This window comes from Bombus terrestris, chromosome 6, assembly GCF_910591885.1.
Source record: "Bombus terrestris chromosome 6, iyBomTerr1.2, whole genome shotgun sequence".
NCBI classification, from domain to species: Eukaryota; Metazoa; Arthropoda; class Insecta; order Hymenoptera; family Apidae; genus Bombus; species Bombus terrestris.
Window position 1 is genome coordinate 3,946,164 of NC_063274.1, and position 13,808 is coordinate 3,959,971.

At 39.0% G+C, this 13,808-nt stretch overlaps 2 protein-coding genes across 14 annotated transcripts in view; one reads left to right on the forward strand and one right to left on the reverse strand.

The window, feature by feature from the left end:
- The window catches only part of LOC100650924 (protein expanded), a 118,214-nt gene that overhangs the window by 40,063 nt on the left and 64,343 nt on the right, over positions 1-13,808 (forward strand). For 3 of the 11 annotated variants that reach the window (XM_012309250.3, XM_048406863.1, XM_048406862.1), the window contains exon 3: positions 13,238-13,288. The exons of 7 other annotated variants lie outside the window; for them this stretch is intronic. The gene's annotated coding sequence lies outside the window, so the exon portion shown is untranslated. Of the gene's footprint in view, positions 1-13,232; positions 13,289-13,808 lie in introns of those variants that run through there. One more of the 11 variants, XM_048406865.1, reaches the window with a different exon arrangement.
- LOC100651038 (putative sodium-dependent multivitamin transporter) lies at positions 210-10,497 on the reverse strand. 3 transcript variants are annotated; one of them, XM_012309248.3, is made up of 10 exons: positions 10,291-10,497; positions 10,091-10,193; positions 8,753-8,915; positions 8,190-8,526; positions 7,853-8,074; positions 6,981-7,321; positions 5,607-5,726; positions 3,804-4,118; positions 2,598-2,969; positions 210-1,771 (listed from the first exon to the last, which is right to left on the reverse strand). In XM_012309248.3, the coding sequence occupies exons 4-10, from the start codon at positions 8,298-8,300 to the stop codon at positions 1,600-1,602; spliced, it is 1,653 nt and encodes a 550-aa protein (XP_012164638.2). In that variant the 5' UTR covers positions 8,301-8,526; positions 8,753-8,915; positions 10,091-10,193; positions 10,291-10,497; the 3' UTR covers positions 210-1,599. The 3 variants fall into 3 exon arrangements, with proteins under 3 accessions (XP_012164638.2, XP_012164636.2, XP_012164637.2); XM_012309246.3 differs by having other exon boundaries at positions 10,274-10,497; XM_012309247.3 differs by having other exon boundaries at positions 8,190-8,523; positions 10,091-10,497.

The following is a 13,808-nucleotide window of genomic DNA, read 5'->3' on the forward strand; positions in this document are numbered from 1 at the left end:
TAAGTACATTATACACTGCATATTGTACAATACATTATTTACTAATACATTATGATTAATATATAATTACTTATATTATTATGGTAGAACATATACATATATGTGTAATATACATGTTACATATGTAATAAATAATATAAAATAAAATACATGAACGGTAGTATTATTAAAGTGGGCCGGACACGAAGGGACCACGTTTACACGGTAAATGTATTTTAAGTTATAGCTTTATTATCTGCCACGATACGTTTTCACGACTCCATGAAGTATACTCAATTTTTCATAACAATAAACACCAAACGCTATTTTACGAAAATTGCGAACGAGCTGATTTACACCACTCTGATTTCTCGATTCTGTGCATTCTATGTTTCAGAGCACATTGATAACCGCGACCTCCGTACGGTCGAAGTTAAAAACTGGCGGTACCGATGCGTAAGCGACAGGTGCTCATAAACAAGCCCTTGTTTGCTAACGTTTGTTTAGTAGAAGTGGTTGACAAACGTTTGTCACGCACGCTCGCCCATTAACATTTCAAAAAGCTCACAAACATTTGCAAGCGTACTACGTGACCACGTTGAATACGCGGCTTTAGTATATAGACGAAACGAAGCACGAGGTGGTCCATTCGGTCTCTTCTCTCTCTCTCTTAGTCCCCTTCCCTCCATCCCCCTCTGTCTCTCTCGATACGGCGTTATTTCCTTACGTAAGCGCTGCACAGTGCACGGGTCGTTGCTTCGTTCTGTATGTCACCGTGTGCCGCGCACGGGAACACTAGTCTGACGGCATTCCATCGTGATTTGCGAACGTTTCGGTAAACGTTCAGCACACCCGTGGTTCGAGTAGTGTTTACGTCTACTCCTCATTGCAGAGAAGGAGAAGAGGTTGACGCCTCGTGACGATAATCGGAATTCCGAAAGGAAACCGAGTACGTGTTGTATCGACCGCGATTTCGTCCGATCTATCTCTCCGACAGATCTTCTATATACTTTTTCGAATGGCACCTAGCTTTTCGTTAGTTGACATATTCTACCTAACATGTTCTATTTTTCTTTTCTTTTTTTTTTTCAAGATACGATCAGATTTTTGTTGAGACAAGACAGACGTTACGGATAGCTTGTTGCACGGATTTGGGCTTTGTTTCGGTTGTTTTTAGGTGAAGGCCAATCGCGAGACTTGTGCGAGCCATAGCGCGTTGCAAATAAACGATCGATAAGTTAGCTCTGTTTTCTTGTACGGGGAGACGTGTAATTTTTAGTCGCAGAAATACCAGAGACATACGTTGTTCATGACGATGTTGGAAATTATAGGATGACGAGGCAGTATCTTCTAAGGAGCGATCGTCCGTTTAAAAATTGTATAACGCAACCGATTAATGGTAACTCGACCGCCAGTGGAAATCGTAGGATATTTAGAAGACGATAGTGATTATTCGTTATCGTAAAATTATGTGTGTATGTATGAATGTACGTATGTATGTGAACAAGTTCGTTCGTAGATGTCTGTTGCGTCACTCGTTACGCGAATCAGCGTACGTACGCGGTGCTACTGTTCATTTTCATTCGAATTTCTCGATTCTTCTCTACATAGTCACGATTATTAGGTCGGTGTGAAAAGTTCTGACTGCGTAGTCTTGGATTCTTTACGCGAAATTAAATTCAAGATCCAACTGGAAATCCATCCTACTACGAAACTGATCAAACTTCCTAGTGGACAGTACCACATGTAGGAAATGCGGTAGAGGTAGAAGTACGAGTCATTGTTATTTTGCCTGCAACAGAAAAGCCGTATAATTTATTACCTCTTAGAAATCAATTATGGTAAATTGTACTACGTGGAATAAGTATTAATTTTGCGATTAAGGAAAACGTTGGCAATTTGATGTAATAGGTGCAGACGTAGTTTAGCGTAAGTAAGTTGTGGTAAGAAGCACGATCTCTGTTTGAGAAAAAGTGTTTGTAATAGATACTATTCTTTTGCGTAATATCGTAAATTTATCTTTCTCCAAATAACGTTAACAAGTATCCCAAAATATAGAAATAATTCTATTTTTGTACAACTGCCGATTATTTTTATAAGTGGAGTGCTGAATAAAAAAAATTGAAATGACAAAGTTATATAAAATTATTTTATATACATGCAAAGATATTTAATAAGGAAGAAATTTATGAGATCGGTGAGCGATAAAAATATTCTTAACGATAACAATAATTCTGTAATGCAATTAACGTTAATAACTAGACAGCAGATAGTTCAAAGGACAGACATGTGTACTTGTAACGAAAATGTACTGCGAGTATACATAGAATATGCAAAATGAAGTACTTGTTTGTAATATCGAATACAGTTAGTTATATCTAACACAGTTATAATCTCGAATACTATTATGCAGATAAATACAAATAAATAGAAATACGAAATAGTTGGGAAAGAGATTCTTTTAGGTACCACTTTCGAAATATTATTTCCCACTACGCTGAACCTCGAAAAATATCTGAAATGATGAAAACCAAGAAGCAGTTGCATGTATCAGAAAATGTGCGTAGAACGGAGACTGAAAATATGCGTAGTCAATGAATAGCAGGCGAATTCCTTACTGGTATTCGAAATGCAAATTCGACGATTTCTCATGATCGTAATATGCATCGGCGTAGCTACAGTTTAAGGCGGTGACGTTCACTTTGTTTGGAATCGGTGGCTTTGGCTGACCGAAACCGATCCATAAAGAGAAAACGAGGCTAGTCAAGAGGCCGATGATGGCTCCTTTCTGATTTCCCAACCGCGTGAACATGCCCAAAGTGAACATGCCGAACACGGGACCACCGACCACGCCGAAAATCGTCAAAGCAGCCTGAAGAAGCCCGCCAAGAAATCGACCCATAAATGCCAATCCTATGCAAGCGATACCGACTATAAAAGCCAGAATCTTGCTGACTATGATCGATCCGGTTGCGGTAATCTCCTTGCCCCTGAAATAGTATTAATTGTTTCCATGTTGGTGTAGTGGATTACATATATCGCACGTACGTACACGCGGCTTTGTACGAGTGATCGGAATACCAAGAGATAAGTAACGATACATTAACCCTTTGCACTCCTATGTCGAATGTGACTCGACATCAGTTTTTATCTTAGGAGCTCCTTTGTCGAGTCCCACTCGACATTCTTTCAGTCCCACCTTCTTTTTGTGAAACGTGCGAAAGAAAACCAGGATTGCAACCTGGAAATTGTTTCAAGATATATCATACACTTGAAAATTACAAAATACAACAATAGTGTGAATGAAACTGGTATTTAAACGAATTTGTTTCTTCCTTTATTTATTTAAATTGTCTTATTTTTTGGTTAAAGTAAATTTCATATAAAACGCTTAAAAGCGTTGGGAGCTGCTGGTAACGAAATTGAAATAAAATTCCGAGTGCAAAGGTTTAATTAGGGGAGATGAGTTAAGAGATTACACGAGATTTTATAGTTTCCGCGTAAACGCATTAATTAATGCGATCTATTCGTGACAAAATATATTCAAATTCGCTTTTCCCGAAAACGTGCTGTTAAACGAAAAAAATGTCATTTTATACTTTTAACTTATTTCCCAATATAGAATAAAGTTCTGTCAATTATCTGCTTCTGTCCTTGACAAAGCAACCGCCGTTCTCTAAAAGACGAAGCCTCCGATGCAACTTTGTCATTCTCGATTTTTACCTTATTCTGGGTCATTGAATCATCCTCTAAATACAGATTATCGTATATTATGACCGAAGGCATAGTAGATTCAGCTCGTTTCACGGTGTTATGAATCTTACCGAAAACGATATACGGGTTTGATAAAATCTTCGAGCATAACGGCGGCTAGGGAATTCACCGTGGCGGAGATGGTGCTGAGTCCGGCGCTGAAGATGCCGGCTATAAAAAGTCCTGGCACACCTGGATACTCGGAGAGCATGTCCATCACGTAAAGCGGCATTAATTGATCGTACGAGTTGATTCTTCCGGCCTGAAGGGGGTCGCAATCACGATACTTGGTATATATCGCCAAACCGGCAAAGCATAGGCCCAGAGACATCAGCGAAGACAATGGCCAGCTCCACCAAATGGCAGTTTGCGCGTCCTTCACGTTTCTAAAATCGAAAAATTCGGCCATAGCGATAATTTTATGGACGATTATCGTTAAACCGAATCAACAGCGTAGCGGACGAAGAACGATTTATCGAACGATCGCTACTGGCGGTATGCATGCGAGATGCGTAGCTCGGATAAAGTCTACAGGAAAATTCCTCCGTCTTTCTGTCGTGTCGTCACGCTACGAACAAGAGAATCGCGATAATGTGCCTCGAGATGAATACAATGCCATTGGAATTCGGATCGGGATACGCAATATTCGAGTTGTATAGAAATTTCGTTCGTAGGCCGGTTCGTTGATTTATCGAACGTTAATTTACGATTGGACGAAAGAAAGAGGAAAGATCGATCGATTCGAAGATCGTGCATCGTTATTTGCTCGTTTTACGAGTTTTTGTTGCTGCTACGAAATGGATTAGCGGAACAGTAGGTTGAAGATTCTTGAATTACGTACAATCTTCACCGATCGATCTTAAACGAGGTTAATTCCAGTTTCTTCTAGTTATGCTATAAATGATATCGGCTATAATAATATATTTCATTATCTTATAAATATTTATCTGTAATATCTAATTAATTAATCTGTAATTTATCTGTATAAATATCGAGAAAGGGTAACGAGTTTACTAATATTTACCGAATTATATTTCAGGCGAATTTAACACAGAAGTTGTGTTAACGTTCGCATGTATTTATTGAAATAACTCTCACGATGAAACTATTTGAAATAATCAAAATAGAACATCTATTACTTTTCAACCAGCAATCAACGTAAAAATTGAACTTGGGACGTTTTCCCCACGTAATCTTCGTATCGTCTTACGTATTATTCAAAGCATAAAAGGATTAATTTTCGTTTAAATGAAAAACTTTAGATGCTCGTTAAATCTCAAAGGGATTATTCAAGAAAAATATTAATTTATTATTAAAAAATATTAATTTGTAAATATTCTAGCTTCGAACAATCGTTATAAGCGATTTCATTTACCTGTAATCGTTATCGATAGCGGAAGCTATTTTTATTACAAATAATCATTGCCTATAAGCGATGAGAACACTTTTTTGTTACTGCTAATCATTATCGATGATAGAAATGTATTCCTCCGTTATCCACGGTGAAAATATATTTCGTTTATCAAAATAATACTACAAAAAGTGTTAACAAGATGAGAAAATAATTCACTTTAGTGGAAAACTTCCGCACGCGGTACTTATTTTATTACAGAGCTGCTCACGAAAATTTGTTCCTGTTCTTTTCCTCGATATATCGGCAAATTTTGAAATAATCGAAAGAACTCTGCGTTATACGAACTCATAAGCATCGAGATAGAGTTCTTTATCGTCTTTCAACGTTTAGAAGCGTATCAACGAAGACGTCGCGTCGATTTACTGTAATTAATTATGGAATTCCGATGAACGCGTATAATTGGCGGTATCGTGGGACACATACGCATTGTGTAGAAAGTCAGCAGCGGGTAGATACTCACTTGATGGTTAGCATTCTCTGAACTTGAACTTGGTTGGTGCCGTACAAGGAAAGGTAGGTGAAGAAACCTCCAAATGTCAAGCTCCACCAGGTGTGTCGCACCGTTGGGTCCATTGAAATGCTGAATGAATGCACATACCATTGTCAGTATCGATACCCGACTGGATTCCTCGTAAAATAAATGTTTCATGCCCGGCATGGTATTTGAAAGTGTGTTAACTGCATCACGCTCATGGCAATTTACAATATATAATGCCAAAGAGAAAATCGATTTAACCAGTTGCTAGCGCACTGTTATACTCGTGTTATACAACATAACGGTTCGTATTATAACCACGGTTAAAGAATCATGCTCTGATTGTTTCGCTGTTCTAAACGATACGTAAAGCGTAATAATATCGTAATATCTAGCGAACACTGGTAAATTGAGATTTTAGTTGGCAATTCGCCGCAGCTCTTCCTATTTATTTAATAATGAGAATAAATTGTAATTTTCACGTTGAACGATGCACGCATAGACTTTTAGGTTCTATGAGACTGCATCGTAATTGAGTTTTGCAGACCGACCAGAACCATATACGTACTGACTTCTGCAAATAGATTATCGTCCGTAAGTAACATCGTACGAGACACTTGATACGAGTACCTACTCGCGATAAGCGTAAGTGGACGTTTTAATTATAAAATTAAGTCGTTACTTATTCATCATTCGTATTATAATAAAAAACTAGGTTATATTATGTCTTATTCGAACTTAAAATTAGGTAGTGCTCTGTAAGTGAGAATATACAGGGTGTCTGTCAAAAAATTATTTGTCATGTCTTTGAGAGGTGTTTCTGTAGCTTTGGATCGGTGCAGGTCCGTTGGAAGAAGCAATAGCGAAATTGACGTTGAGCATGATTTTCAAGGCCAAATTGTTTGCTTATCGCGACGTATAGTATTCGTTACGAGGAACAAAAGTCTCGAAGGAACCACCGGTCGGAACTGGGAAGAAAATGTTTAAGTTTTACCAGCCTACGCAATCACATTTGCAATTTTCTTGTATTTGAAACGCGAATGCAGAAGTCAGCTACGTATTGGCCTGTTTAGCTATCGCAAAAAATATCGGAACTACGCCAGAAACTATAACAAACGCGCTATCGCTATGTTCCAATCTTAACACACTGCTTCTTAACTCTAATGCTTGAAAGAGCGAAGAATAAAAAGAAGTAAGAGAGCAAAATAAGAATAAAGTTATAAATATAATATCATACAAGCGTCGCAATACAAATGTTATAACACACGAGTGTAAAAAACCCGATGTTGTACGCGCCGTTAGTTTCAGCGATCTATGCATTCCTAGTACGAATATCGTCTGAAAAATATGTACGTTCACCTATCGAATTCTATTCGCGACCCTTGAAGAGCAATCTCCCATATCTGATCGAGACCTCCGACATTCACGGCTGCTGTAACGATCACCAAGATAACGGCTATCAGCATCAAGAGACTCTGAAATATGTCAGTAACGAGGACTGCCTTGATACCGCCTATCGTCGAATAAAACGTGCAGACTAATCCCATGCCGATTACGCTTGCAGTTGTCGAGATACCTGTGGTAGCTTCTAGAGCAAGTGCGGGTGCGTACAGCACTACACCGCTGTACAGAAGCAGCTGAAGCATAAAAGCGAAGCTTCCTGCCAGCCTCGCCGCTTTGCCAAAACGTTTGTACAAATACTGAAAGCATAGGAAAATTTCTTTTTATCTTATTCGTGCCTGCTGTATTTTTTATACGTTGTTCTACATATGATATTGTCATAACTGTGCTTCTATAGTATATAATGCAATCTCGTTTATCCGAACAGGGGGACAAAACAGTTCGGATAACCGAGCAGTTCCGATTATTGTTTGGAACGATGTAGGATTCGTGTGTTGTAGTTTCAACTGTTCCTCGTTTGACGCACAGAATTTACTTTGCGAAAATACGTTTTACGAAATTACGTTCGATCGTAGTTGGAATAATAGAAACTGAACGTTCAAATAAACGTAGCTCTACTGTACTATTTTTTAGTTTTACTTAGAACTATCTATATCTTATCGGTGGTGTTTACAAATAATAAAAGTTTCACTATTGACTACCACGAACCACTAATACTTCACGTAACATTAAAATGAAATTGTCGTACGTAACGATCCTTTAGCGATCTTGGTTCTTATCTTACAAAGTTGTTAAATTGAAATTGAAATTGAATTTTTCTAGAAACTTACCTCAAAGGCGCTGGCATTGCCAAGTTTGAAAAATACCGGCATGTATAAGTAAGCGACGAAGGGAGTAGCAAGTCCGTAAGAAATGTTGATCACAGCGTACTGAGTACCATACACGTAATTTTCTGAGCTTACTCCCAACAAACTAACCGCAGATAGGTACGAAACCATTAAACCTATTGCGACTGGTGCCACTCCCATCGATCTGTCCGCCATGAAATACTCCTATCATATATATAAATAAATCTATGTATCTCGTGTTAAGCGTGTCCCATATTATTTACATAAGAGTTGAAACAATTTTTACACCAGGGAATTATTGCACCTAAAGTAAATTTACCTCCGTCGATTTCTGTTTCCCTCCGGTGAGCCAGTAATACACACCAATTCCTGAACTAATGAGCATCGTAATTGCGATCACCGCGTAATCCGCAATTACCAAGGTAGCCATGTTTCAGTTCTGCGATATCGTCAAAACAAATTCGATGGGCAGACTATGCGATGCTTGACGGCGACTCAATTGTCGGCTGTTTGTTTATCTGATATATCGTTCAGCCGGCACACGTTGCCTTCTCAATCATCGTTGGCTTCCACACGTTTAACGTCGATATCATTTGCGTAATGATCGCAACAACAGCCTCTTGCCATTTTGTCCTCTTAGTTTCTAAGATTAGCTGCTGTTTTCAATACAAATACAAATTCATTGTAACACGATGAAAATTCTGCTTAGAGAGCAACAAACGGTTAGTTCTTGTAATTTCTAACTCCACGCGACAGTGCTAAACCTCGTAAACTTGAAACTCGGTTTCCTTAGTTTACAAAGCAGCGGGGATACAGTAGATTGAAACTAGAGCGACGATTTGTCTACAGGTCGTATCAGAATTATTCTTTCTTCACTCTTACCGAATCTCGATGGACACCGACGAATCTCGTTGAATCCCGGTCTTCCTCTTTGGACTTTAATTTTGATGCTCATTGAAATTACCGCAGGATCATTTGTTCGTATTCTTCCTCGTTTGCGAGAATCGGCTGTTCGTATCCCTTGCACGAACTCATGCCTAACCTTCTGTAATAGGAATTTCATTTACAATTCCTTGTCTTAATCTGAGAAATGGAAACTGTATAAGTTGTAAATAGACTGCTTGGTAGCGCTATTACGCTAAAGTATTAGGTCGTCCGGAAAGTTTCTTTCGTTTTATAAGGAAATAATGGATGCACAACACTTTCCGTTCTATATTATTGTTTGTTTGTATTATTATTCATGTTTGTATAAAGATGCATCGTTGTGAAAGATGTGTCTGTAAAAGAAAGACACTTTCCGGACAACTTAATAATACGATACGCAGATAATACTGTGATATTCGGATAAAAACAAGTTTTACTTTCGGATAGGTCGGTTTCGCACGAAGATACGCGACACGCGTATGATAGAAACTGATCATATGTACGGAGCTCGGAGATGGAAAGAAGTCTCATGAGATGCAACGGGCAAAGAAGGTACTGCTGCTTTGTGTCGCTCATTATCACCCGATGTTATATTGTTTTACACGCGTGTAACTTCACGACTGTATCGACTCTGTCAAAAACAACCAATCAGACTCGTATTCCTTCCAGAAGGCTTCTTTCGATCTCTGCGCGTACATATGGATATAGGAATATAGAGATGGACCATTAGACTTCATGTGGGTCCACATTGGCACCTTCTGACAAAACTGCTAGAGCGCTGACGTGGCTCTGACCGATCTTTTGGCTCACTTTTACTTACGAACATGTACATGTTCTTACTCGATGAGAAAGAAGATTACGTACTAGCGCGATCACGATGTAGCCCCAAACGTAGTCCCTCGCACTCTCTGGAAGTGGCTTCACCACCCTCGTTTACCACGATTCGCGAATCTCAGTGTGAAACCGGATTTAGGTATAACGTGACGCTTTATAATTCATGAAATAATAAATAAGTATACATGTATATAAGTTATACAAGACGTGCCAGGGTGATACAATTAAGACACGCTGCATTTTCTGTCTATTGTTACACGCACATGTCGTAAAATCACTCGGTTGTACCTTGTTCCATGTATTCTATGTATGTGTGCTTCGTATAATACGTATGTATATAGTAGTACATGCATTTACACTTTTGACAGAAGTTTTTATTCTTGTTCGATGAAATTTATAACTCGCATGGCGTTATAGAGACAGTCAATTATAGAAAATATTCGCTATACGCGTTAAACATACCGTCACTGGTTTCGCTGTGTACCGTGTCCTTATTTATCCATCGAAGTTTGAATTAGCATATACATATGTCGGTAACTGTATATGTACATGTATGTCACTATATCTGCAACATGCCACAAGTAAATAAGAAAGCTTCTCCGATAAAAAATATTTTTCACTTTCTCTGATAAAAAATATTTTCACTTTCGACGCGCAAATACCGCCGTGTCGAGAATTCTCCCCGGATGACGTATGCTTGTCGACAATTATCCGCCAGTGTGGACGGAGCTTTTATACGCAAACTGTTTCTGGACTTGAATTTTGTCTGCCGCTGATCGGCTGCGACACGTGTCTGTGGACGATTGTCTATCAGTGTAGACTTGGCTTTTAATAAGATTGTCGAAGTCCGTCGACGACTAAATTGTTGGGAGAAACGGTTGAAGTATTCATGATTAAGCGATAGATAAGAGAGATACGCGTGATAAAACGAAGAGCAAAGATTCGGTTTTTATCGTAGAGTTTCGGTTCTTCGGCTGTAATTGCTTAAGGAGTGCCTCATAAATAAAGATAAATAAAAACGCATTGCGTGATTATCGTTGTAACAGCCAACGATCTGTCTACCTGCTTTAAGAAAGGTATTAAAAGCATATTTTTTAAATACTTCACCTTGTCGTTTGCTACAGTCGTAAACTTCAAAATCGTCAAGCAGATACCACGTGTATCGTGATCACGACGTGGATTACGCTACATAAACAAGCGCATCGTGAAATTGAACTTGAAAATCTATTAACAGGAAATAATTTAGTCAACGGTATCTGTTATTAATGGTTTCATAAAAATTAAGTAGAATGGAGTTAGGGATAAACAATTCATAGGAGAACAAAATTCTGAATGTAAAAACAGCTAAATAATTAAGAACATAGATAGTTACAGGTATACATCCTTATACAGAAACTAATCGTATCTTATCGTATTATTATTAATAATTTGCGTTATCGACGTGACTCTATATTATTAGAGTGTGCGGCCTTAAACTTCTATTTCTTTATCAATCAATTGGCAGAATTTTTCTTTTTCGACATTCTCCGACGTATCCCGTTATTGGATTTTTCTTTACGCAAAGTCACGCGAGAAATTGCTGCTATAGATAGTTACGCTATAAAGATTACAGTTATAAAGTATACGGCAAATATTAAGCGAAAGACCATAGATATCGAATATCATATAGGTCTGTCACGGTATTTACAATACTGGCGACAAGCATTTCCTGCGTGCTATCATAGGATGCGTTGTTTGCACGACGAGCGCTTCTTGCAGAGCCACGGTTTATGAACGTTCGCAGCTATACAAAGCTACGCGTTCAACGTGCACGTACATACGCACTTCCGCGTTCCCTATATCCTATCCGAGAGAGCGCGGGTGTCTCTTACGATTATCGTCGAAATAAATTCAGTCGTAACCTATGGGTCTTCCTCTTCCTCTTCTTCTTTTACTTCTTCGTAATTTTCCTTACCTATTCTCTTTGGAATAAAACGAGCGGCATAGGTTCTCAATAATATTATCTTATAACTAGCGCATACGCTGTCACGGACGCACAGTTATAGGCAGAATTCACTGTAGTAATATGTTTTTTGCGAATGTCTTGGAAATTAAGTCTGCTTTAATTACTGTCTGGCGCCTTGGCTCGAGCCTGCCTTTAGATTTTCCATTCGTCGCTGCTCGTCGATTATGCAAAATAACGAAAGATGCTTCAAACGAACGTTATTCAGTTCTCTAAGGACTATCCTAACGAACGGGAATTAATACGGCATCGCATTAAAGAGAACGAGAGCATCCCTTTATAGTCGTCAGAGAAAAAATCCTCGTACCTCGTAGCGGTCAATCTCCTTGTACCGTTAAAATGTAAAAAAGAATTAGTCGATGTCTGCTATAGTTTCCAGGAAAACGGTATCTAAGAGTTCAGGCGGACCACTCTGTATTGCAACTCATTTGTGCACACGTGTATAATCATAACTCATACGCATATGCATCAAACGTTCTTCGCGTTCCAATCGTTAGGATACCGCTGGAATAATTCTCGCTTGATTTTAACATACGAGTCAGCTGTCACATAGATCGCATTATCATTGGCGATAGTCGTGACAGAACACTTGGCTATTTCGGCAGATATTCATTGCACGATGGTATTTTATTGGTCATGGCCGACCGCGTCGACGGTGTGCGTTTCTCGCGCGCATTCTTTGTCGCGTCAGAGGCTTCAGTGTCGCGGATCTACCTGCGGTTGGAACGGGGCAATCCGTAGCCGCGATTCCTGTCACGACAATAATAAATTTTCCGTATCAAGCCGTCGCTAAGTAGAAATTATTTTGCAATTAAGAACAGGTTGTTCCACGGATCGAATCGATTACGATCTAATCATCCGTCGTTGCCGTAGCTGCTGCAATTTGCCGTCGAGATTTATTCATAAAACCGTCGATTTATTCGCAAATACGTAAGAGAAGCATTCCAGCGCGACTTAACGAGAATGCTAAACCGCAAGGGCAGGAGATCAGGGACTTTACTGGAATGCGCGGCGAACTGCATGCACGCATGATGCATTCATCGAGCCGTGGGTGGAAGGAGAACGAGAGAGCGAGAGAGAGAGATAAAGAGAGAGAGAGATGGCGAGGGAAGAAAGACGGAAGCGCGTAGGACGAACACAGTCGATGCATCTTTTAACGGATTGACTGCTGGCTGAATTTTACCTATCTCATCTACTGTACCAGATAACATTCGTCTTACTTTAAAATAAAATTATTCGTAACATTAGGTAGATCGATTTTTAGTCTAAGCGATTCGATAACGAGAAATGGGAAAATGATTATTTTTACCAATGGATACGATTAATTGGGTACGTTGTTGCCTCAAGAACGGACACGAATGTTTCTTTTCGTAAAATAATAGCAACTTCTTTTTTTAAGGAAGAGATGGAAAAGACATATACGGAACTGGTATTAAACGCATTAAACGAGATTATACCAACGCTTTGATACTCTTATAGTTAAATGCCCTGTAAGTCCATTTGGCACATACTCTACATATATCATTATTGTAGCATGAACGATATTGAAAATGTTGTAAATAATACTGTTGGTGCATCACAGGTAATGAGTAAGGCTATGGTTTCAGTGGATGCGTGCTTCGACGAATGAAACACGTGAAGAAAGAAATGCATGCAACGTAAGTACTTATTCTCATAAGAATCTTGTATACTTCATTGTTTTGGCGTCATCCATTAGAATGTTAGTTCATCAAAAACACCGTACCTAAGCTAATCCATTGTAACCATGGCCTAATCCTAACAGCATGTATGTGTTCGTTAATGCTCTCCACGGCAAGTCCTTTACGCTATTTTGTCCTCCACCTATGCGTTATCGTTATGAGACAAAAAGAATTTAGAGAAAGATGAGCAAAGCGCGCGCCTGTATAGCAAAGTATTAAAGTAGAGCGCGAGCAACTTTCTAAGCTGATTAAACAACACCGTTTGAATTAACGATCAACATTCGAGTGGACGACTACTTTCGATCGTTTTCCTGTCTGTTTCGTGTTTATCCCTCGTTGTGTTGCTCGATAGCTTCGTTTTGCAAAGACAGCGAAAGATGAACGTGTAGAAGCAGGAAGAGGAAAAGTTGGGAAAGCCACATTCCTCTCGTAACGTACGTGTAATTATCTAGCTTATACAGTTTCGAATGACATAAGA

Coding starts and splice junctions, on each gene's coding strand:
- LOC100651038 (XM_012309248.3), bottom strand. CDS start 8,300: ATGGCTACCTTGGTAATTGCGGATTACGCGGTGATCGCAATTACGATG. Junction 8,075..8,189: donor GGAAACAGAAATCGACGGAG/GTAAATTTACTT, acceptor TATATATGATAG/GAGTATTTCATGGCGGACAG. Junction 2,970..3,803: donor AAACCCGTATATCGTTTTCG/GTAAGATTCATA, acceptor ATACTATTTCAG/GGGCAAGGAGATTACCGCAA.